Source organism: Brienomyrus brachyistius, unplaced genomic scaffold, assembly GCF_023856365.1.
Source record: "Brienomyrus brachyistius isolate T26 unplaced genomic scaffold, BBRACH_0.4 scaffold67, whole genome shotgun sequence".
Taxonomy (NCBI): Eukaryota; Metazoa; Chordata; class Actinopteri; order Osteoglossiformes; family Mormyridae; genus Brienomyrus; species Brienomyrus brachyistius.
The window spans coordinates 1,264,639-1,289,503 of NW_026042342.1; the positions used below are offsets into that span (position 1 = coordinate 1,264,639).

The 24,865-nt window shown below is 46.9% G+C and overlaps 1 protein-coding gene across 1 annotated transcript in view; it reads left to right on the top strand.

Moving 5' to 3' along the window:
• Nucleotides 1–24,413, top strand: part of LOC125725461 (sodium/potassium/calcium exchanger 3-like) — a 76,403-nt gene extending 51,990 nt beyond the window's left edge. The window contains exons 3-17 of the mRNA XM_049002391.1: nucleotides 1,094–1,170; nucleotides 5,640–5,714; nucleotides 6,495–6,579; nucleotides 6,878–6,981; nucleotides 10,404–10,478; nucleotides 15,792–15,817; nucleotides 16,195–16,248; nucleotides 16,968–17,098; nucleotides 17,557–17,717; nucleotides 17,968–18,244; nucleotides 18,480–18,646; nucleotides 19,420–19,534; nucleotides 19,951–20,063; nucleotides 21,803–21,868; nucleotides 22,870–24,413. Coding sequence (XP_048858348.1) covers nucleotides 1,094–1,170; nucleotides 5,640–5,714; nucleotides 6,495–6,579; nucleotides 6,878–6,981; nucleotides 10,404–10,478; nucleotides 15,792–15,817; nucleotides 16,195–16,248; nucleotides 16,968–17,098; nucleotides 17,557–17,717; nucleotides 17,968–18,244; nucleotides 18,480–18,646; nucleotides 19,420–19,534; nucleotides 19,951–20,063; nucleotides 21,803–21,868; nucleotides 22,870–23,025 — 1,682 coding nt within the window. The 3' untranslated portion in view covers nucleotides 23,026–24,413. The remainder of the gene's footprint in view (nucleotides 1–1,093; nucleotides 1,171–5,639; nucleotides 5,715–6,494; nucleotides 6,580–6,877; nucleotides 6,982–10,403; nucleotides 10,479–15,791; nucleotides 15,818–16,194; nucleotides 16,249–16,967; nucleotides 17,099–17,556; nucleotides 17,718–17,967; nucleotides 18,245–18,479; nucleotides 18,647–19,419; nucleotides 19,535–19,950; nucleotides 20,064–21,802; nucleotides 21,869–22,869) is intronic.
• The last annotated feature ends 452 nt before the right edge of the window (nucleotides 24,414–24,865 follow it).

Consider the following 24,865-nt stretch of genomic DNA (forward strand, 5'->3'; position numbering starts at 1 on the left):
CAGCGGCCTCCCTGCCTGCACTCACTCGCACGGTCACACTCAGGCCGCCACGGGGACACTGGCCCTGTTTCCCTTCTCACCTCGTCATTTACCTCGAGCACTGTGTCCTGCACGCATGCAGACGTCGCATGTATACACGCCTGCATTTTCACTGCATGTCCAGCAGACTGGAGTGCCCTGCTCTGACAGAGGCCCTGCTTCCTCCATCTGCTCTCCCTCGAGCATCAGTGCATTTCTGTTGCTGTGACTACGCACTACACTGGCCGCTACTGTGACTTATACAGTGAAATGAAGACGTGGCTGCAGGACCTCCTCCTTAGGAATTGCTCTGATGTTGCTTGGCAGTGCATACATACTCTCCCCAGTTACTCTCCCCAGTTACTCTCCCCAGTTACTCTCCCCAGTTACTCTCCCCAGTTACTGCAATAATGTGAGATTCACAGGTCGATGATTCAGTAATAATCCTGGTTCTCCTTCCCATCTGATGATGTGTTGAACCGTAAACAATCACACGCTTCATTCGCCAATGAACGTATCACATTAAATAATACTAGGTCCCACACTCAGTTTATTCCATGGTCATTTTTTCCTGTAGTCATTTTTGCCTTGAAGGTGGAAGACATTATTAGCCGATTATAAAACCAGGGCCTATATTGGTAGTTCCCCAGTTCTCCTATAGTACAGTTCTGCAATAGCCTGCCTTCACTTACAGGCCCCCTCCAGATCGCTGTAGCTATATTTAAATTGGGTTCTTACTGGAACGGGTGGGGTCCAGCTAATTAAACCCGAAACGGCAGGTGCGCAGATGAAGTTAAGTAATTAGCCCGTCAATGCAACAGGTTGAAATTCATGGAATTTCCAGCCCTTAATGTGATTCGCCTGAATAATCTGTTTAAATGAATAAAACACATGTCAATTCATGAAAATGACTAAGAACAGAAACGTCCTCCACGCAGATCATAATTGTAATCCTTGTAACGATTGTAACAACAACATCGTAACATTGTTGCATAAGCAGGACAGAGGGAGCTGGACATGTGACCTCTGTCCTGTTCTCCTTCTGATGTCCTCTGTCTTCCATTGCTCCCCGCAGCCCTGCACGAGTTCCCCACAGACCTCTTCTCGCACAAGGAGCGCACAGAGGGAGCCGTGGCATTGCACGTCCTGGGTGTGAGTTTTCCGTCCCTCCCACCTCTCTCTGTTCATGCATGTCACACACAGGGCGGCCATGAGAAGGACGACCCCATAAGGGTTTCCCGGCACAGAGACGGTGCAGCCAGCAGTCCGAAAGGGAAACAAATACCAGAGAAGTATCTTACTGTCTGCATTATTCAAGTGCTTTGGTTTGTCTAAACCAGTGTTTCCCAGCCCGGTCCTCAGGGGCCCCCAGACAGCCCACGTTGTTGCTCCCTCCCACCTCCCAGCACAACAGTAACAAGTATTCAGTGTTCTTGATTGTTTGGTCTGTTCTTCATTGTTTTACAGACCGGGGTTGCAGGACTCCCCCTAGTTACATTTCACTAACCAGAACCAGCGGAGCAGATGCAAAATTGGAGTAGAGCTCAGAATCGTAATTTTCCTAACTAACTGTCTAATCAGTAGCTAATAAATTTTACTACATGGGTACGTGTCTGTGACTGGCTGGGGGACCCCGAGGATCGGGCTGAGAAGCACTGGTCTAAACTCATCTAGAGCATGACTTTGAAGTGTCTGGAGACCCAGACCGGAGACAGAACATTCTGGAGAAATGCCATCTGTATGGGCAGCAGCAGCTAGATGACACCTAACGATGACAAACTCATCCTGGCCACCATTTCAAGTTCCCTGCTATCGCTAATTCCGCAAAGGACCTGTTACACAAACAGCTCCCTTACGAGCGTCTGTATTTATCAGACATGATGCTCCTCATGATGACTCTCATTGGATAAGCTCCAAGAAATGCAGGCGTATGTGAACGTTTTACCATAGGAAAATGAGAGATCCGTATGCTGAGATCAGAATTAGAATCAGGATCTTGATTGGTCAAGTGTCAACAGAAAGAGACATACAAGGTAAAAGATGATGCAAGACATAAATAGAAACATAAATAGATTATACACAAGCAATCTACAAGTAGAAACGCCTCTGGGACCCGGGTTTGAGTCCCCGCCATGACTCCATGTGTGTGGAGTCTGCATGTTCTCCCCGTGTCGTCCTGGGGTTTCCCCAAATATTCTAGTGCCCCCTGCCCGAGTACAAGAACATGGTGAGGTTAATTGGAGTTACCAAATCGTGTGTGTGCCGTGCGATGGATTACCACCCCATCCTGGGTTGTTCCCTGCCTTACACCCATAGGCTCAAGACCCTCTGCGACCCTGAACATGACAAATGGTTTCAGAAAATGGATGGAAGTTAAAGTGCAGTCTGCACATGTGTGTTGCAGGGGTCTCCAACTCCGGTCCTGGACAGCTACTATCCAGTAGGTTTTCTGCCCCACTTGGCTTCTGATGAGCCACACATGTTCCTGATACTTACCTGAGAACATGTGTGGCTCATCAGAAGCCAGGGAGGATAGAAAACCTTCTGGACAGTAGCTCTCCGGGACCGGAGTTGGAGACCCCCAGTGTACTGACTGCAGTGGTGGAACTGGGGAAGCTTCTGCCACAGAAGCATTATGGCATGACATGCGATGAGCGCATTACAATGTGGGTTGCGCAGTATTAGCCTGGGTTTATATATGTGAATATTTCTTTATAGTATTAATAAATAAATAAATCTCATGTCGCTCTTGTGAAGAGAAAATAAGGAGCTGATAGCTAAGGTGCTCGTCTTCAGATACTTAGGTCCTCATAGAAAAAGTAGCTCAAGGAGAAAGAGTGTAAAAATAATGTAGCCTGTAACCCAAATATGCATAAATCGTGCAGGATGTAATATTTCCTGTCTGATTAGCTCCATTTGTAAGTTCTTAACTGTTTAATAGGTTAAAAAAGAACTGTGATTTTTAAAGTGCCTTTGGATTACACCCAGTGTCAGTATTTTAGTTGCATGCATCATGAAATTCAAAGTAAAATTTCTGCAGGGTTCGACAGTTTTATGTTTCCAGTAGGATAAAAATAATTTAATAGGGTAAAGAAAACATAGCTTGCTGGCAACCGTCGCTAAGTAAACAGCCGCGGAGCTTGGTGGTTGAGCAGAAAGCAGCATGCGGAGTTGGGGAGGTGGGATGTAGGGGGCGCTGCTGTGCAGACAGAGGCAGACAGGACACCCCCTGACAGTCAGTGACAGGAGGGAGGATAGAGCAGCACACAGGTGCTCAACAACAAAACAGCGAAAACCTTGTCAGTGGTTGTTTTTTTTTAATGTTTCCATTTTCCGTAAATTTTCCTGAAATAGAGTCATGGGGTAGCGGTTACATGGCATAAGGGTGGGGGGTGTGAGGTCTGGGGGGGTCTGGGACAAAACCTATGACCTCCTGGCTGACCCATGCATCTCCCTTTGTGGGTGGTGTCTGGGTCACTGCATTTTCCTCTTTGACTCTGATCAGAAGGTTGCCGGTTTGAATCAAATCCTCAGCTGAACGGTCACATGTCTGTTAGGTGCCTGAGCGACGCCCTTAACCTCACAAAATGCTCCAGTGGCACTGAATAAATGGCCTGACCCTGTGCTGGGACCCCAAGCTTTGCTCTCAGCTCTGTGTGTGTGTGTGTGTGTGTGTGTGTGTGTGTGTGGAGGGGGGGGGGGTCTCCATAAAGATATGTTTACCCAACATGTGTGTGTGTGAGTGTGTTTGTGTGTCTGTGTGTATGTCTGTCTCACACATGGAGATCAAGATGTGAAAATAAGCATTCAAATCTACCTGTACTCGTGCAAATGGCAAATAAAGTTTCATAAAAAAAAAGTCCTGGGTTCGAAAGGTGACAAGGGCAAACCATCTCCAGCTGTTAAAGACTCGGAAGGGAACGAAACCTTGACCGATGTCAGAGAATTAGGACTCGGCGCTGCCAGGGAGAATTTAGCTTCGCTGGTAACAATTTGGGGAAAACTTTCTGGAATCCCGATAATGCAAGCAGACAAACGTATGGCAGGGTTTGGTGCCTTTCAGTGAAGTGCTTTAGCCCCTATAGTTAGGTGACTGCATTTTCTGCTAGCATTAATGGAAGAGCTTGGCGCGTGCGTGAACTACAGCATAATATAATACGGCATGAATGACTGTCCAGCCTGCAGCCTGTAGCTGCCCCAGGACATTAAGGGGGCCTGCAGGGCTGTGAGGATCCCTACTAGTGTACCAGCACTATGTATCACAGCACGTCCAAATTACTCAGTCTGCCAAGCAACAGAATAACAATACAAGATATTTACTTTTTTATTATGTCTAAACTAATTTCCTGAATGCAGGGACATAAGTTGTAAAAGAAAGCATACGCCTCTCTAACGCCTGATCCAATCACGTTGTCTGTTAGAGATGGTCAAGGATGTATCCCACTATCTCATTGGGTCCCGCTCCTCTCCGGGCTCAAAGCCGACCTTATTCTGCAGGCTGTTTAATAGGGACAGGCAGCCGCATTTGTTGTGCACCAGGCCCTCCTCTGGTCGGCACGGCGACGCATTTTGTTATGTAAACGCATTGAACGGCGTATTTCAGGAACATGAAATGTGGCACCAGGCAGCTGAGTGAGAGGTTTCTGGGCTCCCGCAGGAGCACGGGTGCTGGAGCAAAGCGACCAGCCAGCTCGGCAGAGCCAGTGCGCCCACTGATGGCCAACGTAGGTCACTGCAGGAGGCGCTCAGAGTGCAGCCTGACCTCCTTGTGAGCGTCAGGCCACGTGATGTTCTGAGCGCGCTCAGTCTGCTCCTTCCCGCTCGCCATCTCTGAATGCCGGTGCACATTCTTTCATACTGAGCTTACTTGTACTAGCATAGGCTCCTTGCACACACTGAGATTTTCTACATTTGCATGTTACTCACTTAACATTTACCAGAAATACACTCAATATTCTTTGCTAACAAATAAATTTACAGTATGTCCACCATTTCAGTACCTGTATTAGCAGGAAAATGCTTGAATCATATCTTTGATTCATCAAAGTAACTTCCTCTAGCAGTTATAACAGCAGAGAACATTTGACATTCTTTCCACAAGGGACATTAAATACTGCTCTGTTTCATGGGATGAAACAGTTAACTGGTGCATTTAAAGTTAAAGGACAACAGACACAAAGATCTGTGAATGCAATCAATAAAGTATAAATTCCAAAAGTCTCATATTTTGTTTGGTTACTTATGGTTAAGGTTAGGGTTAGTTAGGGGTTAAGGTCGTCATGTTTGGATTAGAGTTTTCCCCATAGAAATGAATGGAGAGTCCCCACAAAGATATAATTACAAACCTGTGTGTGTGTAACATTTTATATATAAAATATGCAAAAATATGAGTCTTAAGGTATATCACATTTTGTATAATTGCAGTATGGTGGCTCAGAGTGTTAGACTGTCATCTAAAAACTTCTGGGTGGGGGTTGAATCCCTCCCCTTATCTCATCCTAACATAGGCTCCACCCCCATCTCCACGAGCCTGTCATGTTTCACGCTTGCTAATGTACCCCTTACCCATAATGCCTTTTCCCATGTGCGCTGCTCACCAACGCTGCTCTCCCCCTCCCCAGGCCATGTACATGTTCTACGCCTTGGCGCTGGTCTGCGATGACTACTTCGTTCCCTCCCTGGAGAAGATCAGCGAGGTAAATTGAACCCTGAGCTGGCCGACTCACTGTGGCTTAAAAACGGGGGGGGGGGGGGGGGGGGGGGGGGGCAAAAGTGGTTGATTGGCTCATGGTCTGCTGCTACCTGGTCGTGGGTTGTGGTACAACTGCTTCATCACCATGCTAAAGGAAAGTGTTGCATGCTGGGAGAACTAGTGCCATTGGAACAGCTAATCTACAGCGAACAGCTGTCTGCACTTCAATTAACCACCAGCTGTCAGCGAGCTCGTTAAGAAGTCCAGAGGCTTTGTTTCTCCACTGAAAAGATATAGATAGATGAATGTTCATTCCTCCACTTAATCAGCGATCACACAATCATTCCCAGCCCACGAACAATTAAGTAGCCAAAGATGGATCGATCTATATAAATTTTTGCGTTAATTTATTTTGAGCAAACATAATTTCACCATTACGGCAGGTAGGCCACTCCTTAGCTGACGGCAAATTGTTTTAACGTGGAAGAAAAATTACTGCTGGCCGTCGACTAATGAAATTCGGTTGGTTTAATGTGTTTGGAATTGTGGATTAATTAAAGCAATGGCTCAATCAACATGAATTAATTAACAGCTGAGAGTAGGGGGGGGGAACAACATGCACAAGTGGTTGTCTGGATTGAAGCTGGGTGTTGTGAGGGTTCATTGCAGCGCAACCATCTTCTCATACGTTTGGAGAGACATCCATTCCGGTTAGCAACTGCGCAGCGTAGCGCTGAGACCACACACGGCTGCTCTGATACGCTTCCCACATTTCCACCTACAGCGCCTGCACCTCAGCGAGGACGTGGCGGGGGCCACCTTCATGGCCGCCGGCAGCTCCGCCCCCGAGCTCTTCACCTCCGTCATTGGTGACAATCTTCCGCTGCTACTTTAGCATTAGCGACATTAGAACAGTAAACTTCGCTCCCGGAGGCGAATACGGCAGGAAGATGATGCTTACAGAACATTGAACCTCTTCACAGCTTTGTAGAATAATTCAACAAAGCAAGCCGCATTGCAAATCAGACACTTTAAGCTAATGTGTTCCTGTTAATCCAGGTTTTTATTTACCAAAACCGTACGAAGTGTCTGCTGTCCTGCTCTTGTACATGTGGGAGATCATGTGCACAGCAAGGTTTTGAACCCTCCTTCATGTCCTCTCCATAGGTGTTTTTATCACCAAGGGTGACGTTGGCGTGGGAACCATCGTGGGCTCGGCAGTCTTCAACGTCCTCTGTATCATTGGGGTGTGTGGCATTTTCGCAGGCCAGGTAAGACAGCCATCTTCGACATCGAGCTTATACGGTCATGCTAAAGCCTTGCATTCATTGCCAAGTGGGAGTAGCAGGAATGTAGCTCCACTCTTCACCGGAGGCATTGGAAGGGGGGCATCGGAGACCTCTCTCAGAGATGTGTCAGATGTATCCTGTCTCCTCCCTCTCTCAAACTGCTTGCTCATCAGAGCTTAGACCCCTGCCCCAAAACTAGACGTTGGATGCTGCAGGGCTTGACGGGTCAACTTGACAAAAGGATTGGAGGTGGGGTCTTAGCATCTTTGTCATTGTTGCCTTTAAGCCAGTCTGGATTACAAAACTTAATACCTTCTTTTTTTTACATCTTTATTTTGTCTTCCTGCTTGAATTTTCTCATGTATTGTGGCATTTGGAGGTTTGATACAGACACACTTCCCATACTGCCTGGGACAAATTTTATGAAATCCCACCCGAAATCCATGTGTCAGATCGGACAGGCACCCTCTAGAGCAGGGGTCTCCAACTCCGGTCCAGTAGGTTTTCTATAGTACCTGGCTTCTGATGAGCCGCACCTGTTCCTGGTATTTACCTGAGAGCATGTGTGGCTCATCAGATGCCAGGTAGGATAGAAAACCTACTGGACAGCCCTCCAGGACCGGAGTTGGAGACCCCTGCTCTAGACAACTCAAGTCCTAATACTTAGCCTGCAGCACCTAACTCAGTGTACCGATCCCCAGCAAGATGCAGTTTGCATACAGTGGGATGGCCAGCAAACAGACCCAATGAACCAGCCTGGTAAATTCCCTGGTCTGGAGGAGGGATAGTGGAGGATAGATCCATGATTACTGGTCCTCTTTAAGGATCACACACACTGGTGTGTCCTTTCTGATCTGGGTGCTGTGACCCGCATCCCCACAACCTCAACATCGACGCAGGTGTTTTCAGTGCTGGTGGGAGTTTTACTTACAATAAAATTTTCTTAGGGCAGAAAGGAAAATGATTGATTCAGAGAGATAACCAATCAGATTGTAGAGGAGGCGGGACTAAGACATCTGATTGGTTTGTTCCACCTCCTCCAGTTGTTTGGACCCACCTCATTTTTATTTCTGCCCTCAGAACATTTGTGTGTATATAAACCTCCCATGAGCATCTCCATCTTCCCAGGGGACGCTGCCTCACTGGATTATTACTTCGTTCTGGTTTATTCCCTGCACTTTGCTTGCACTGGCCTCGGGTCTCAGGATCCTTGCGAAGTATACGGAAGGCCAAGCCTCTGAATAAATAAGATAACTCGGATGGCATCCCTCAGGCTGTATTCCATATGCAGAGAGTCAACGATAAGCTGACTAAAATGCATTCAAAGTAGTAATTGAATACAGATTACACATTATGTAAGGATTGAGGGCCTGCCAGAAGTATATTAAACTGCTCTAATACTATTAGGGTTTCTTTATGATTTATTTAAGAGCCATAAAAGCCCATTATTGTTGTATTAATAATAATGCGGGTCACATGAATGCAGAGAAGGCTTTGCATAGCAGGGGAACTGAGAGTGGGGAAAGTGGGCCCTTGATAACTGTTTGGGCACTTAGGGGAGATTTAGGGCCACAGTGGTGTCACTGCACTCGCACCGAGCCCAAGTCCGTATCTCCAATGGGACGGCGCTCAAACACCGCGCTTCCAAGCGGAGCTGTATAAATATCACCCCAGCAATTACAAACAATCAGACGGCATTCAGAGGGTAATTTGTGCAGAGCATTTCCTAGATTGCGACACAGAAGTGATTGCGTGAAATTAAAAGCAGAAGGGATTTGAAGGCACCCCCACCGAGCTCCGCAGTCTGGGGTGTAGGAGGATGATGGACAGGGGGGAACAAGGAGGGGGCTGTGATGGGGGGGGGGGTGAGCTGCTTGTCTAAAAGTAGCTCCTCTACACGGGGGGCCCATAGGGGAGAAAAAGGGGGTTTCCTGCCCATGACTCCATGACTTCAGTCAGGGTGGTGGGCTGGCAGTGAAACTTAGGGGTAACATTGTCCTAATCGATCATCTTCGTTATATTAGTAGTCGTGTCTTTAGGTGGTAACTCATATTATTAAAGTTAAATATTGGCCGGCAATATCGGTCGAGACTGACACATCAGACCATTGCCAATATCTTGATATTTAGCGGGTATTCAGTGGACACGCATACAGATTTTGAGATCGCGTACGTTTGGGGAGGTGTAGCCCAGGCCGAGGCTGCGCAGACCAGCAGAAACTTCGGACCCGCTTGTTTGGATGCAGACCGCTGCCGGTGAGACAGTGATGGTTTCCAAGGAAACGAGAGTGATTGGAATTCCAGCTGTCAGCAGATGCTGGACAGAATGCTGCTATCTGGCTCTTGACTTGATGTCCGCCTGGTGGAAATGCCACAGTGGGGGGTGGGGGGCATGGGCTAGAGAGAGAAAGATTAGGTGGGATTAGAGCAGAGGTCCATGTAAGTGGAAATTTTAAGACTCTATTAAGTGCGGCACGCTGTAATCTCAGCAGCAAATAAGCGACAGCATGGCGTAATATTTAGCCCTGTGCTGGGTAAGCAAAACTGGGGGGGGGGGGGGCATGGAAATGTAGCTCTCTTTAGTTATTAAGTGCTTTGATTCGCGGGAGCACGGCCAGCCGCTAATGCTAACCAAAAGTGCAGATGCTAATGCTATGTCTTACGTAGCGACTCAATGTCGTTTATAGCTGATAACAGAAGTTACCTTCAGACATGCTCTGGAGGATCGATGCCGGTCCAAACTCCAGCATGCCTGTGTCCTGTCAGGTTCAAATTGGAAACAAGCTGAATTTTCTTATTGAAAATACCCCAAAGGTTACAGGGGGATTGCGGGTCTACTGAGGTACGCTACAACATGCCTGCCAAGGGCCTTGTTAACAGTCAAAAGCAGCACTTTGAGTCTGGTCTAGAGTTTTACAGCTACCTGGGGCAGGTGTGATGTCAGATCGCCCTGTTTTAATGGGGATTCTTGCAGGTGGAATTTGTATCCATTAGTTCAGAGAGAGCATGTTTTTACCTTCCTGTATCATATGGTGGGGTTACTGGTCTTCACTGTTTGCCAAGAATTACCAGAACTCCAGGACAGCCTAATGCAAAGGCCTTGTGTCGTTATACGGAATCATAAAATCCATATTGATGTTTCGTAAGATTTTTGGTGGTTCTACACATGTTTTGCAAAGATTAGCAGTAAAATCATTTGACTTGGGGGGGGTACATTTTAGAAGTTTAGCTTATTGTGAACCTCTATTATAAAACATGCCACCCATTGTCTTTTTTATCTACCTTTTAAATTATAAGTGAAATGCAGTCCAGACACCATAGGAAACCTCGGGGGTGGGGGAGGTAAGATGGCCTCTTTTTGTTAAGACCTTGTGACCTCTCCTTGTCCCCCATGGCCCCCGCCAGGCTGTGCGGCTCTCCAAGTGGACGCTGATGAGGGACTCCGCCTTCTACACGCTGTCCGTGGCGGCCCTCATTGCGGTGAGTGCTTGCTCTGCTGCTCGCCGACTGCGTATCTCTCTCTTGTTCACTAGCCCTGCGGACCTGCCCTGCATCCCTCGGACACACTAGATCCTATCTTTTTTAGGACCTGAGGCATTTGAAATCTGTTGCCCTTTCAAACACCTGGAGCTAATCTGGGAAACATGTCTGTATGACATATAACTGAACTCACGCAAGTTGAAAACTCATTCCCTTGACTTGAATGAGTTATAGTTGCAATGTGCTGTTCAATGGGCTTATCTTGCAATGCAATAACTAAAATTAAAACCACTGCCCTTTCACTGTCAGTAAATCTAGACTATATCCACACATTGGTGTTTGTGTCAGTATATAGAGCTAGTAAGTCACATGGGCAAAGAGCTGAAGGTGCAGCTGCCGCTGTTAAGTTCCCCTGAAGAGGCTGAGGGTACATTTTTCTGTCATCCCATCACTGATTCACCAGCTGGGGATATCCCACCCCTTCCCATCCTCCATTAGTCCATCCGTCAATCCATCCATTTTTCAGCCCTTTATCCAGTACAAAGTCATATGTCAAAATTGCCCTTAGTGTACGAGTGTGTACAGTGCTCTTCAAACATCTCAGGCAGTCAAAGGAATTGATGTTTAAATGATCCTGATATTGGTGTAAAATTACGATATTATGTCTGTCAAAGTGTGTCAGCTTAAGCGTTACAAAACCTCTCCTAAAGTCACCCCAGTATTTGCAGCAACCATACAATACACCCATGTATTTGATGACCACTAACACACCATGTTTGGCTAACCAATACTCCATCTAGTTACTTTACTGATTACAGTGATTAATTAACTGAGCTGTTGGAACGGCTGAGGTGCCCCTGAGGAGAGGTTTGGGAACCAAAGCGGTGTTCATCTATCCAACGTTCAGTCATCCAACAAGATATCTGTGCCCTTTCAGAGAACACAAGAAATTCTTATTCATTTTTATTGTGTTATTGCACTATTTATATGCTCTAAAGTGAAATTTAATATTTTTTTCTGAGAAAATACACATTTTCTATGCTGTTTAATTCTATGCTTTAAACATTCTTTGACTGGCTAGAACTTTTGCACAATACTGTATGTGTATATCTGCCCAGTGATGGGTTGGGATACTGTAGGTGCCTATCCTTGCCTAAGAGGTTGCTAAATCAGACATATAACATGTGCAGAGCCCTGTATCCTATATCGCCAGAATGGGGAAAAGTAGCTGGTGGCTGATTGTAATCTTCTCATCGAACAAATCACACGACAATATGGCATCTAATGTGCATGTATGTTGTGTGATTAATTACATTTTTAAAAAGGAAGTGCATGTCATGTTTTGCTCCATCAGCAAAGGTGGTTCGAAGAATTCAAAATAGCAAAAAAAAGATATACATTTGAAACGCTAGCTTAGCATTAGATTAGCTTAGCATCACATTAGCTTTGCTTTGCATTGTCTGAGCGTTACATTAGCATTTTCGGGATTCATTGGTGGATGACATCCATCTGGATTTTTGCCATCATTATGCTAACAAAGTGGAAGGCTGTCATTCGCAGTCTGTTTACAAGTGATGCAGTTAAGTGTGTACACTGTGGTGGAAAGCTTTTTATTTTAGGATTTATGACTCGAGTTTTCAAGTTGAATATATCGGTGGCAGAGAGAGTCAGCACCTAGTGCGGTGATGTCTGCCGTTTACAGGGTTCTATGCCAACTGTGCCAGGCTGTCTCCCTGATTACTGGAGGGCTGGGATGCTCGTGCGAGGCCTCTTCAGGCCGGCGAATCAGCAGAGTGGGCACATAAGGGCCTGCCACCCGTTCACTAAATCAGCCCATTTAATCAGCCCTGGCAAAGGCATTCCGTACAGAAAGTCCCGACCGTATGTCTGGGGGATTTGGCGGCCCATTCTGATTGGTCACCCTGTGGAATTTCGGTGCAGAAAAGTGGTTCACTTTCGTAAGTGGTGGGTTCTGTCGTCAAATCCTGAGCCCACAAAACGCCTGCAGTCCTGTTTGAGGTGTAAGGAAGTTATGCTCTTTTATGGGACCCATGGAAACGCATCGACATATGATGTTTGAGCGCACTTTTCCCTGGGATAGAGTATGGAAGCGTGAAAATAGCAAATTAATGGATATAAATATAAATGGTTTGCTGCAGTTATCATAACTGATTGTGGTTCAGAAAGCTTTTTTCCATTGCCTTTTAGAAAAATAGAGGTAGTTGTTCATATATAAGCAAAAAGAAAACTTAAAAAGAAAAATATAATCGATATCCTTTTGAAACTTAAGATATGAATGTTGAAATAAGCCATTCAGGAGAACAGTGAATTCAAAGAATATTCTGGTGTGAGATTTACACACACACACACACACACACACACACTGGATCAGATGGGACTGCTTTGACTGGGCTTGTTCAGTCGGGATTTCTGCATGCAGGGACACATGTTTTACCCCTAACATGCCCTACATGGTCATTTGTTTAGCCGAGCTGTAAACACCAGCCCAGAAAACCTTCATTCTTTTCACGATAGCATCAGAACAGTTTAATATAGCAGCTCTCCCTCTCCAAGTTTTCCTGGATGTGCACCAGGACGTTCTGACAAACACGTATTAAATAATGCACCGTGACACTGCAGTGGATGAGTGTTTGGGAAGTGGATATATATATAAAATAAGCCTCCCCGAGAAAACAGTCACAGATCACTTATGTTCCCACCCTTGTGTGGCCGTGGGTCACAGATCTGGACTTGGCCTAAAGATCGCCCCCTAGTAGTACGTACTGGAATTGCTGCGTGCTCCCAGCTGCATGACAAACTTCCAAAACCTCAAACACTTAAGGAACATCAATGAAACGCTTCATAACGTAGTGAAACTAAGTGAAATTGGTGCCCAGTAATGAATGACGTTTGGAGAGCAATTTGTGAATGATCAACCAAAGCAGGTGATGTCACAAAGAGAAACTTCCAGAAGCAGGTAAATAAAGAAGGTGGGGGTGGTGAAGTTGCTTCGGTGTAGCTCTTTATGTCATAATTATGGGGTCATGCTGAGTGGTTTAACATAGACAGTCTCCGTCAAATGATCTTCCTGGATTCCATTTGATTTTTGCAAATGAGGACAGATAACTCTTGGTTCTTGTCCTGTAATTATTTTTATTGTCGCTATTATCATTTTGACAATAATTGCTGTCGTATGCGTCCCTGTAGCTGCGGTGGGGTTGGTACACAGATGAGGTGACCGGCGGGTGGGGGGGGGCAGCTTTCTGCATGTTACTGGGGGCTGACTCTCGCTTGGCCCCCACGCTAATCCAGCACAGATGCAGTGCAGGTCCTGTATCTTGAAGCAGGTGTGTGAGTGGTGAGTTTGTCCCTGGGCCAAATGACAGGATCCTATGCACACAACACGGCACAGCATAGTGGCAGAGAATCCAGTTTGCAGTCGCTGAAATAAAAACACATCAGACTGATCGTAGATTAAATATTGCCCTATAATTCCAGAGGAACATGTGTGATCACTGTAGCTTACATCTGAGTAATTAAATGATATGTTATGTGCCATTTGTTTACATACAGGTACGTTACAATGTTTCTCTTCGCTTATCCCATCTTACTCTGCCTGAAACATACAAACACACACATGTGCTAAGAAGGTTACTTTTGAAATCAAATAGGTTACTTGTTACCTGGTTAAACATGTAATAACTGATGTAACAATTTTGATTACTTCATCAAAGTAACTTATTACATCTGAATACTTTTTTATTACTTTTCCCCAAATGTTTTAAACTACGCATTAAAGCTGGAAATGTCCCAGCGGCTTTGCTGACCTTCATTTTCTGTAAATATGCCAAAGAAGGCATTTCTGAACAGTGAAAAGATACAAAGTAACAAAATAAATGTTATGTTATTCATATAAGCTTTTTACCTAAAAGAATATATTTGGATGTAACCCCTTTGTAATCACTAATATTTTGATTAGTGACTGTAACTTAATTACATCTTGTTTCCCTTGACTACAGTTACAATTATGTTGTAATTTATTTACGTAACACCTTGTAACTAGTTTCTCCCCAATATTGGGTAAGAGCAAAGCCTGGGGTACAAACACAGGGTCAGGCCATTAATCTGGGGCCCCTGGAGCAGTTTCCGGCAGGGTTAAGGGCCTTGCTCTGGGGACCAATATCAATATAACTATTCTGCCAAGTCTGGGGTCACTCTGCTCCATCACATCACACTGCTGAAATTGATTAGGGTATTTCACAACAGAATTATGCCCAACTCCAGATCAACGATAAAGGCTGTGTGAAATCATTATTCTATCTCTTTCCTTTTATGTAGGTTAAGCCCAACTGGTTCCAGTTGCTGCTATTTGCAAGTTCTGGTGCACCTCTGCCCCCTAGTGGCAGATTGGTACTACTGCACAGTCAACCTCTTTATGGGAGCCAAAAAAACATATCTTCAGGAATACCTTGAGTGCAGAAGCTAAATAGTCATACACTGTTAAAGACAGACAGTGAGAGACAGCTGGAAGAGCCAGGAGAACCATTGACTGGATCAAGGCATCTTTTGTAATCATTCTGCTGCTCTTGCCAAGGCAGAATCCCTACAGTCTTCGCGGTCCCGTGGGTCGCATTGGCCTACAGCAGACCGGTAATTGTGAGACGGTATTCACTTCCAGTAACAGTATGCAAAAAAAAAAAACAATGAATGAAAATGCTGTAATGAGAAAAAGGTGACGATCCCGAACATAGGCCGACGTTGACTCAGATAACAGGAATAAAAGTCCTGGCCAGGTTTAGGATGGATAAAAATAAGTGAGTAAATAAACATGCATAGTGGTATTTTGCAAGGTCATGTCTCTGGACCAGCTGGTGTATTCCCTGCTTTTTTGGAGGATTCCTTTTTACCCAGAATTCCCCGGGGTTGACGTTGACGTCATCGGCCCTCATCCCACTTCCTTGAAATCCTTCACTCTTCCTCCTCTGTCTGTTTCTGCTTTTGGTCTCCGTTCCCCGTGTGCCCACAGCTTGCCAGTCAATGCCAGAGTTGGCAGTGACGTGCCTGAGTGGGGAGTCGCCTCAGAGGGCGGGGCTGGAGGCGGGGCAGGAGGCGGGGCTGGAGGCGGGGCTGGAACCGCCCGACTGGCACACCTGCCTCAACTTCTCTTGTCGGTGTCACTTGTTGCTATGGAGCAGTATCAATGACGTGCTCAAAGACTTGGGGGGATGGGGACTAAGATGCGAAAGAGCAAAAACTAGGCTGGGTTTCACTGTAATAAACGCTCTCTATCTCTCTCTCTTTCTCCCTCCATAGTTCATCCATGATGAGAAGGTCTCCTGGTACGTAGCTGATCTTTCCCTTGTGGCGTGTTGCTGAGGAGAGAACAGTGATGATCTTTGCTTGTCTGTGCTTCTGGGGGGCGGGGGGGTTAGGGATGGAGATTAAAATTCGACTCAGGACAGGATACATTTTGCCAGCCCTGTAACCCATCGGCCCACTGGGAAAGCTCCCAGTGTACCAGTTGGCCAGTCCAGTCCCAGGCCAGGCTCCCTAGATGGTCCCGTATTGTCAGACCAGGGTGTGTGCAATGTCCCTGAAGACGATGAGCCCCCCCCCCCCCATTCACTCCCGGGACGTGGCTGACTGGCATACTGTGTCACACACACTGTAGAAGGGGTGTTCACCGGGGCTGGGGGCGGGGTGTCTGCTGTTGCAGGTGGGAGTCCCTGGTCTTGATTGTGATGTACCTGGTTTACATTCTGATCATGAAGTAAGTATCCATCCCACCGTATCAGATATACCAAACACCACGCGTTTGTAAACATGCTGAACATGCAGTATTTGGAAATATTAGACAGATGTTTCACCTGCATTTCCGTCCAGTGAGGGGGGGGGGTGGGGGGACTCGCTAACCTCTCATCTGTGTTGCTGCTGACCTATGTGTGTGTGTGTGTGTGTGCGTGTGTGTGTGTTTATGTGCGCGTGCATGTTTGTATGGTGTGTGTGTGCGTGTGTGTGTGCGCGTGTGTGTGCGCGTGTGTGTGTGCGTGTGTGTGTGCGCGTGTGTGTGTGTGTGTGTGTGTGTGTGTGTGTGTTTATGTGCGCGTGCATGTTTGTATGGTGTGTGTGTGTGCGCGTGTGTGTGCGCGTGTGTGTGCGCGTGTGTGTGCGCGTGTGTGTGTGCGCGTGTGTGTGTGTGCGCGTGTGTGTGTGTGCACGTGTGTGTGTGTGTGCGCGTGTGTGTGCGCGTGTGTGTGCGCGTGTGCGTGCGTGTGTGTGCGCGTGTGTGCGTGTGTGTGTGTGTGCGTGTGTGTGCGTGTCCGCGTGTGTGTGTGTGTGTGCGTGTGCGTGTGTGTGCGTGTGCGTGTGTGTGCGTGTCCGCGTGTGTGTGTGTGTGTGTGTGTGTGTGTGTGTGCGTGTGTGTGTGTGCGCGTGTGTGTGTGTGCGCGTGTGTGTGTGTGTGTGTGTGTGTGTGTGTGTGTGTTGCAGGTTCAACTCCCGCGCACACCGCTATTTCGAGAGGCGGAAGAGGAGCACGGTGAACCTGGCCAACGGGATGACCAGCAACCCGGACATTGACGAGGCCGGCTGTGATGCCACCGCAGTGCTGCTCAAGAAAGGTAACACCCCCCCCCCCACTCTGGGACCCCCATCCAAGCAGACGCCCCCCAGTGTGTACTCAGAACTTGCCACCTCAGCTGGTCATTTCAGCATCTACCATAAACCACATAAGAAATACATTTAGACAGTTAAAAGTCATTTAGACACAGACAGTAACAATAAATGACAGCAGTAAAAAGAAATAGAGTGTAGAAATACAGATATTTCCACAATAAAATGTCTATATGTGATATCTGTACTCATCTCTGTTGTCTTTGTTTGTATCTGGCTGCTGGATCCTTCATTAATGTTGTTTTTTTTTGTGCCTTTGGTGGTTCAGTTCTGCTTCGCTTCGGTCTACCATCGCAAAACGAACTAATGCAGCCATAATGGGGGCTTCGGAATCCAAAGTATTTTTTGTTGTGAGATGGTGACATACCTGGCTGCTAATTATAAATACCCCCCCCTCCCACTACAGCTAATTTCCACTGTAGGCCCTCCGTGCTGATGGTGGACGAGCTCCTGTCGGCCTACCCCCACCAGCTCTCCTTCTCCGAGGCCGGCATGCGCATCATGATCACCAGCCACTTCTCCCCCCGTACACGCCTCACCATGGCCTCTCGCATGCTCATCATGGAGGTAACGGGGGGGGCGGTCTGACGTTCTGGAATAGTCTTTGCGCTAAACCATTCCAAAGACACCATTATTATTTACGACGAGATTATAGTAGCAAGCCGTTTTTGCTCATTCGAATTTAACGTTTCCTGAAACTTCCCGTTCTTGGATCAACACCTCGCTGAAGGTGCCACATAAGAATGCAAACCTTTGATGAGAAGGTGCCACCTGACGCGCGTAGATCTTCACAGACGGAGCGTCTTTCTCACCACAGAGACAGCGACTGAGCAACTGCAGGCCCTTCAGTAATGGCGACTCGGAGGGCGTGGTCAGGGCCCTGGGAAGGCGGGGCCTGGAGAATGGGCTGAGCGGGCCAGAGAGGGGCTTCAACGGGCACGGAAAGCGGCAGGGCGAGGACGAGGGCGGCGGAGTGGAGGCCGGCAACGACACGGAGAACGAGGACAACGAGAACAACGAGAACGACGGGGAGGAGGAAGAGGAGGAGGAGGAAGATGACAACGAAGGACCGTTAGAGCCCTTTCATGTACCATGTAAGTTCCTCTCTGGTTTTCAAGAAGACCAGCCTTGGGTGGCAGTTTGTTGACATACCGCATGGATGAACAGCCAGCATGGTACCTTATACAGGAAAGCATTGATGCGAGGTAACTCTGTTTTGGCATCTAATCTACCATGACACAGGTGGAGCCCGAGATGGATAAGTCAAATACAGCTGTGGACCATGACCAATGAAACAACACTAGTAAAATTTCTCTGCTCTGCCTCCAGCCGGGGTCTGTAACAAGGTGAAGTGGGTGACGGCTTGGCCACTCTGCCTGCTGCTCTTCTTCACCGTGCCCAACTGCGCCAAACCGCGCTGGGAGCGCTGGTTCATGGTGACCTTCGTCAACTCCACCATCTGGATCGCCTCCTTTTCCTACATCATGGTGTGGATGGTGAGCACATGAGAGTCCATCCTTGAGAGCACAGGTTCTACTCCCTCAGCAGTGACTCAGGCGTCTGGATAACTGGCTAGTGTGTCGCTCTCGGTTAGGGTTCTGAGCCCGTCTCCGGAAGGTCATGGGTTTCAATCCCATGTGCCTGCAGAGCAAATAGCTTCAGCAAGGCCATTAACCCCAGCTGCTCCTGGGATGCTGACTGGCCCTGTTCTCTGACCTCAAGTTTGCATCACTTGTATGTGGACAAAGGTGTCTGCTCCATAAATTAATGTACGTTTGCAGAGATTCTGCAGGGACAAGTTGAATAGGGTCATCGTCCTGCAGCTCTCCACCTCAGCTCTGCCCTCATTTTTTGTTTAATGCAGGCCACCACCCATCCTTTAAACCTGCTTCAGATGTCATATAATTTAGGGAAGGACCTGCTACCACCTCTGCCCTCAGGCTTGAGTTTTTGTACTTTTTAAACTATTGTTCCTCCTTCCATTTGTAACTTGCTGCTTGTATGCCGCACCGCTGTCCCGGGGTAACATTATCTCATGCCGCTTTATACTTGTATATCAATGCTATGACAATAAAGCCCAACTGGCTTAATTTAATGTATGCTGTGTGCTGATGATGTGTCGTTCAGATGGCTCTTCTCTGGGCGGAGCTAAACGGTGATGTACCACCACAAGTGACTGTGATTGGTTAGGGTTAAGGAGTGCTGCAGATGTGTTGTACAGATGGCTGTTCTCTGGGGGGCGGGGCTAAGCGATATTGTGCCACCGCAGGTGACTGTGATTGGCTACACGTTGGGCATCCCCGACGTCATCATGGGCATCACCTTCCTGGCAGCCGGCACCAGCGTCCCCGACTGCATGGCCAGCCTCATCGTGGCGCGTCAGGGTAGGGCCCGCCTCCCCCCACTGCGTTGCTTTTTTTTCAAAGCCGACTTTCATACCGCGCCACGATTATCTGGCGCCCACGATCGCGGCGTCGCGATCAGAGAGTGTGCAAAGGTTTCAAAGTGGCTCGCCTGCTGGGTGTTAGCGGGCGGGGAGGGGGGCGGGGGTGGCTTTGAAGACGGAAGCCGCAGCGCCTGAAGGCTCGTCGCTCACCGACTCCGGGGAAAAGGCCCCGCCCCAGGCGGCCGCGGTGCCAGACCTGCACCTTTTCGTGCTCGCTTTGTCGCGCGGGTATGAAATATTCATTCCGGAAGTGCTGTTAAAAGACGAGCTGGTTTTTGAACAGCAACTTTTCTCCTCTGTCAGTCACGTGTGCTGTGTTAACACGGTCACCCTATCCCCCTCCTTGCCCCCAAGGTCTTGGCGACATGGCCGTCTCCAATTCCATTGGCAGCAACGTGTTTGACATCCTGATGGGGCTGGGCTTGCCATGGGCGCTGCAAACCTTGGCCGTTGACTATGGATCCTATGTGAGTACTACAGTATGGCAGCTTGGCTCAACTCTGCCCTCTTGTGGGAACAGATCACAATTAGATCATGGTTATTTAATGGACACTTTTAAGCAAAGCGATATCCAAATGAGAGAGATAAACCTTTAGGCTTTGGACAAAGGTGGGTAGTTCAGGTCCACAGAGTAAAAGTTTAGACATAGATTTTATTTCAACCAACCAGCTAAGTACTCAGATTATACTCAACCCACCTCTGGCCTTGGATATGAATAGAACTGTCCCTTACTAACTTAACTTATAGTTAAATATAGTTAAAGCCATCTCTTATTTTGTGGTAGGTACCTATTAATTCTTTTTTGTCTAAAAAATTACGCCTGTCTTGTTACTTTGATAATGTCATAAATGTCATAATAAATCATATGTCTTTTATGTAACATTAATGTTCCGTTTAAACTGCTTCATTCAGGACCCAAAAGGATTATGGGTAAACTTATATCTTCTGACTGTGGCCGTTTAAATCGCATGCTAACCTGGGCTAGTCTGTATGGGGATAGCATAGTCCAGTTTGCATCTCCTTGATCCCAAGCCCCAGCCCTTTGTGACAGTGTCTGATGACGCTGCCACCCCGTGTGCCTTTACGCAGTTGATTGTTCGAGATATTAGACTCCTGTGTAGAGAACTTGAGAGATAAGCCGTGCAATCTCACCGAAAAGTCCCGGTTTTAAACCCGCAATGCATTTCAGACAAACATTCTTATAAATAGAGTTCTAATCAAAATTCAGGTGCTGATGACATGTAAATACTTTGCTGGCCCACTGGGGGCAGCAGAGAGCTGAAAGACATCTACGCAGTACCAATTGGCTCTTGTTATCAGAATTCTCCCCCCAATGAATAGCTAGCAAAAACGTACTCATAGCCTACTTGTGTGCATAGTTTCAGTATTTCTAACACCACCATATTACTGTGCGTGTCACTCTGTGTGATCTTACTGTGTCCCCAGTGGTCTGCACGGAGCGATGCTGCTTATTTTGATTGTGTGTAATATTCTCTTAGGCTGTACTTACTCTGTGTGTGTTTTTGTGTTTCCAGTTGCTTGAGCCAAAAGCTATTAAATAAATGTGAATGGAAATTCCATCCATCCACCTTCCAGCTGTGTATTCAGGTCAGGGTCACCAGGGCCCTGGAGCCAATCCCAGGCAGCATAAGGCGCAATAAATCCAAATTTAATAATGTCATTTATTTGCTTACTAAACATTTAAATGAATAATGATCAGTTTTAGGTCAGTGTGGCTAACCCAGAGGTCTGTGGCTAACCCAGAGGTCTGTGGCTAACCTACTGTTGTAATTAAAGGTCCTGAAAGGTTGTATTTAAATGCCAGTTTTTCCCAATCCACTCCTCTGGGATCTACAGATGATTCATGTTTTTGCTCCCTCCCAGCTCCCTACCAGACAGTCCACATTTTTGCTCCCTCCCAGCTCCCTACCAGACAGTCCACATTTTTGCTCCCTACCAGACAGTCGACATTTTTGCTCCCTCACAGCTCCCTACCAGACAGTCCACATTTTTGCTCCCTACCAGACAGTCCACATTTTTGCTCCCTCCCAGCTCCCTGCCAGACAGTCCACATAACTGCTCCCTACCAGCTCCCGGTAGGAACGAAAACGTGGACTGTCTGCAGGTCCCCGGGTACCACATCGGGAAACACTATCATATGCACACATACGTTCCTGCACACATTCCTCCCTTTCATTCCTTGCAGATTCATCTGAACAGCAAAGGACTCATCTTCTCTGTTGCCCTGCTGCTGGCCTCCGTTTTCCTCACCGTGAGTATAGACACCGCGTGGCACAGAAAGGGCCCACACTGGCTGTCGGGGGCAGCATTCTGCGGGTGAATGCTGTTCAGTTAGCTTAAGAACAGGGCCAGCATACCACGCAGTGCGATTTACCAGGAGTTGGGGGGAAAGGCAAAGAGAGAGACCCTGGCAGTTAAGCTACCTAAGTGCATGTGATTCCACTGTAAACAATGTAACTTATGGAGTTACATCCATCCATCTTAAAACCGCTTATCCCGGATGTGATGCCATTCTATGGCAGGGCAGCAACTTCAAACACACACAACCAAACACTAAAAGCAAGAGACATCAGTTAGCCCAACTGCATGTCTTTGGACTGGGGGAGGAAACAGGGGGGACATGCAAGCTCCACCCACACAGGGAACTAAACCCCCAGCCTGGTGTGAAGTGACAATGCAGCTCACTGACTCCCCCTTCTACCTGTTAGTTGCATAATAGGTAATGCACTCCAAGCCGTGCATTATACGCCCTTAAGCACATATCTGCAGAGGCGAAGAACTACCCCACAGGCAGCAGAGTGCATTTAAAACATAACACACAGCTCAGAGTGCATTAATCCTCTTATACTACAGTCACCACCCACTTGGCTTAAACTTTTGGACCTAAAGCCATTTTTTAAGTCGTTCACAAGCTAAAAACGCATTCATTAGTAGAACTACTTTCTTCCGCCGACGAGGAAACATCTCTGATTACTTTACATTAACTTTAAATTGCGTTCTACATTTGGAATTTTAATTAACATTAGTTAGAATGAAGTATTTTGATAGCGCATTGGTTTACGACTGACTCACTTGGCCGACACTTCACCCCCAATCCAAGACAAATAACTGGCTCCCCTTCTGACCAATCAGATTTGAGCACCATGGTTATGGATTGTATTAGCGAATAATTAGCATGGCACGCCTGCAAAAAGATTAAGTGGATAGTGATGGAGGATGAAGAGCATCACCCCCCCCCCCTTCTCTGCCCAGGTTCTGGGTGTGCACCTCAACAAATGGACCCTGGACCGTCGACTGGGCATCATGTGCATACTGATGTATGCTGTCTTCCTGTGCTTCTCCATCCTCATCGAGTTCAACGTCTTCATCTTCGTCAACCTGCCGATGTGTCGCGAGGTTCTGCTCTGAAGGTGGACGGGCCGCCCACTCCTCCAGCCATGCCCCCCCGATCCGGGAATATGCCTGCCCGCATCTAAGTCCCGACAAGGCAGATCTTCTGTTGTGTTTATTTGTGTTACTTTAGGTGATCTGGGATTAATCCTCGGTGCGATATGAGCGGAAGTCCGGCACGCCCCCTGGTGGGCGAAAGGAGAATGGCAGCAGCAGGAGACGGGAGTCTCTGAGGAATCAAGCCACGCAGGAGGATGACATTTTGTCCACTAACTTCTTGCTTGATGTGGACTGAAACATTTTAGAATTTTGTATCGATGGAACTTTCTTACTGCAATCATCACAACTATATTTTGCATTTAGATTTTTTTTTTTTTTGTAGGCTGCTAACCGGTTGAGGAAATCTCAGTCAGAACATAATGGAATACTTGATTATTATGAAGAGTAAGATATACAGGATGACGGTGACTTTTTCAATAGTATGGTTTATTATTATCATTGTTTTATCAGTAGGTCACGTTTGTGACAGTATGAAAGGTACAGGTGACCTGATACAAATATTTCTAGACAGCGTCAATGTGTCTAAAGCAGCTCTGGCGCCCTCTTCCTGGTAACCGCAGCATTGCAGCCTTCCAGCTGAGCTAAGCTGCCGCAGCAGGTGAGCCAGGTTAGGTGGTGCATGCTGGGCAATGGCGTGACACTGGCTGGATGGCGGCAGCCAGGTCGTGGTTTCCGAGGCAACCAACGCTGCTGTTCAAAGCGCAGCTGTACAGGGCAGCATTGGCTGTAAATGTTTGCCAGTAGCCTGGCTGTAACTAATTGTCATGGCCAGTAATTTAGATTTGTAGTTTTCTTTTTGGTTTTGCTCTCCTCTCTTTGCCTTGCTACGAGGCACAGTATTTATTAATTTATTAAAAACTATTTATGTCGTTGATCTCGCTTGTTTCCCCCCCCCCCCCAAAAAAAAAAAAGTAACCAGTCCCCTCTGAAAGCTGTCCCAAAGACGAGATCTCTCTGCAGTTTAAGTCTCGCACTGCCACTTTATTGTACAGAGGTTTTTATGCAACGGATTTGTAGGACATGCCTTGTGACGTCTCTGTTTCTGCCTGTATAATAACCCTTTTACCTTTTGTGAAGTTTTCACAAGCATCCAGGTTCTCTGCTGTCTGTAAGTCTGGATTGTGGCGCACCACTATTTCCAAAACACGTCTGCAGAAAGGAGAGTAAGTCTATGATGTAATACAAGCTGCCAGGCATTAACTAGTATCTCTGCCAGGCAACTAGTATCTATCAAAAAGCATCTCAGCGGGAGTGGTACTCTATGGTCGAGCAAGATTTGGATTTATGTGCGGGGAAAGCGGCAGTACTCGTCCATGGGTGTTTGCCCCCCCCCCCCCCCCCCCCCCCCCCCCCGCCAATGCAGGGGCTTGGAGAACTACTCAGAATATCTGTTAGCTTTCAAACTGGATTCCTCTTCTTTTTCAGGTCTCGCTCCAGGGACTGAACGTTACTGCAAAAGTACAATATTCAGATTCACATTTTCCTAGACTGCTGGTCTCCTTTCTCTCGCTCGTTTTTAGGATTAAATGATTTTTAGTGAAAGAATATGTATTATGTATTGTTATAAAGCATATGTAGGAATATAATTCATGTTTGGTGAATTGTCTACATTATTGGCACATTATTGGGGAATGTTGTAAAAGCTGTCAGTAGAAATTGCAAGTATTTCTGTGAATAATTGTTTTATATTTGAAAAATTGTTGCCATTTGATAATGAAAAATTAGAAGTACCTTCTGCTGATATGTAGTTTTTGCTTTTAAAATAATTACCCTCTGGTCTCCTGTTATAGAATGTAAA